General features: G+C 42.5%; 2 protein-coding genes across 3 annotated transcripts in view; one reads left to right on the forward strand and one right to left on the reverse strand.

Annotated features, from left to right (window-relative positions):
- Nucleotides 1–1,789, reverse strand: part of pomt1 (protein-O-mannosyltransferase 1) — a 10,991-nt gene extending 9,202 nt beyond the window's left edge. The window contains exons 1-3 of one of the 2 annotated variants that reach the window (XM_050051597.1): nt 1,437–1,789; nt 1,228–1,321; nt 723–878 (exon numbers count right to left, since the gene is read on the reverse strand). In XM_050051597.1, the coding sequence (XP_049907554.1) occupies nt 723–878; nt 1,228–1,321; nt 1,437–1,510 (324 nt within the window). In that variant the 5' untranslated portion in view covers nt 1,511–1,789. The remainder of the gene's footprint in view (nt 1–722; nt 879–1,227; nt 1,322–1,436) is intronic. The other variant, XM_050051596.1, reaches the window with a different exon arrangement.
- Nucleotides 1–2,221, forward strand: part of LOC126394668 (WD repeat-containing protein 5-like) — a 181,173-nt gene that overhangs the window by 127,012 nt on the left and 51,940 nt on the right. The gene's annotated exons all lie outside the window — the stretch shown is intronic.

Genomic DNA, 2,221 nt, shown 5'->3' on the forward strand with positions numbered 1-2,221 from the left:
GTAGTGTATGACGTAGTATATGTAGTGTATGATGTAGTATACGTAGTGTATGACGTAGTATATGTAGTGTATGACGTAGTATACGTAGTGTATGATGTAGCATACGTAGTGTATGACGTAGTATATGTAGTGTATGACGTAGTATACGTAGTGTATGATGTAGTATACGTAGTGTATGATGTAGTATACGTAGTGTATGATGTAGTATAGCCTATACTACATCATACACTACCTATACTGCATATATGTAGTGTATGATGTAGTATATGTAGTGTATGATGTAGTATACGTAGTGTATGATGTAGTATAGCCTATACTACATCATACACTACCTATTTGTAGAGCACCTATACTGTATATATGTAGTGTATGATGTAATATAGGTGTATATGTGTGTATATATACAGTCTAGTAAATGTAGTGTATGACGTACACATATAGTATAGCATCCTTTGGAGGTCTGATGGTGGTGGAAGGAGCATGCTAACATGTTTGCTAACCTGGCAGTGATTGAATGTTTCCACCATCCAGTCAAAGAGACGTCCAATTAAAGAACGGAGAATGAGCTTAATGTGAGAGACTGGAGCCTGGGGGGTTGATCACGGGGCGGGTCTTTTATTAACGGATGTGGCTTTGACTTAGATATGATGACGGGTAAAGGGTCAGTTTTAGTACTGAGCTTTAGAGGTACGGGCTGGTGTGTATTTGTGTGTGTTTTTTACCTCCAGACTGGCCTGGAAGGCAGAGCTCATCAGCTGGTCATGTGGTCCGCTGCGGTGCAGGACAGTCAGGTGGATGTAGAACCAGAACACGTAGAGAAGAACAGGAACCACCAACAGACACACAACACGACACACACACTGCACACACACACTCAGCTGCGCACACACATACCACACATACCACACACACACACACGCATGCACGCACGCACGCACACACACACACACACACACACACACACACACACAGATGTCATTTTTAAATAAACACAACACACTCTTCAGAGTTTCTTCATTACAAATTGGCCAATTCTCAGATGTCGGAGTGTCCTTGAATGCAGCAGAGTTTGTACAGTGAAATAAGTGATGATGATGATGATGATGTGTCACATTTATGAACTCAAAGTAATCAGTGAGCTGATGGATGATGTCATGATGATGCCATACTGCTGTACCTGCAGGTTGAACATGTCTGTGTTCTCTGAGCGCGCTCAGTGTGACTCACATGACTGACTGTTCGGTCTCCAATCAGCTGCCAGGTGTGCAGAGAGGCCACGCCCAACAGCAGCAGGTAGGAGAACACACCCATATACTTCACCCTGACACACACACACACACACACACACACACACACACACTTTAGTGTTTCACAGGTGAAGAAACACACTGACTGCTTGTTATATATTGTTGTTGTTGTTGTCGTCAGCGTCTCACCCGACAGCTGCAGCACACGAAGCTCCAGAGACGAACAGCCAACAGTATCTGAACCAGCTGAGGAGACACAACATACACCTGTCACACCTGAGTCGCACCTGTCAGCAGTCACACCTGAGTCTCACCTGTCAACAGTAACACTTGAGTCTCAGCAGTCAGCAGTCACACCTGAGTCTCAGCAGTCACACCTGAGTCTCAGCAGTCACACCTGAGTCTCACCTGTCAGCAGTCACACCTGAGTCTCACCTGTCAACAGTAACACTTGAGTCTCAGCAGTCACACCTGAGTCAAAGAGCATGGATACTAAGAGGCGAAGCTCAATAGAACGCCCCATAGCAACAGACTCGTCCATGGTTTCGTCCTACCGCCGACATTTTGGACTGTCAGCAGACCGCAGCAGACCCGCTTGCATACAAAAACACACATACAAACTGAAGTATATCACTATTAATTATGCTTACAATGCTATTCACCTCGTGATAGCTTGGTCACAGCTGCTTTTTCACGTTTTTGTAAAGCAAAATATAAACTTTAAAAAAAACAAAACGAGGAAAAACGGCCGAGATGGCATCTCTACATATTACATCCACTTATGAGAAGATTAACTTCATTACTCCTTCAAAATCACCCCATAAGCCAATCTACCAAAAAATAAAAAAAATTAAAAAAAATGCAATATTTTAACTAGAAACACATTAATGGCGACGTCACACAGTCAGGAATAAAGATTTATTTACAGTTTGTACAGTAATAATAATAATAATAATATATAAGCTATTTTAATA

This window comes from Epinephelus moara, chromosome 8, assembly GCF_006386435.1.
Source record: "Epinephelus moara isolate mb chromosome 8, YSFRI_EMoa_1.0, whole genome shotgun sequence".
Lineage (NCBI taxonomy): Eukaryota > Metazoa > Chordata > Actinopteri > Perciformes > Serranidae > Epinephelus > Epinephelus moara.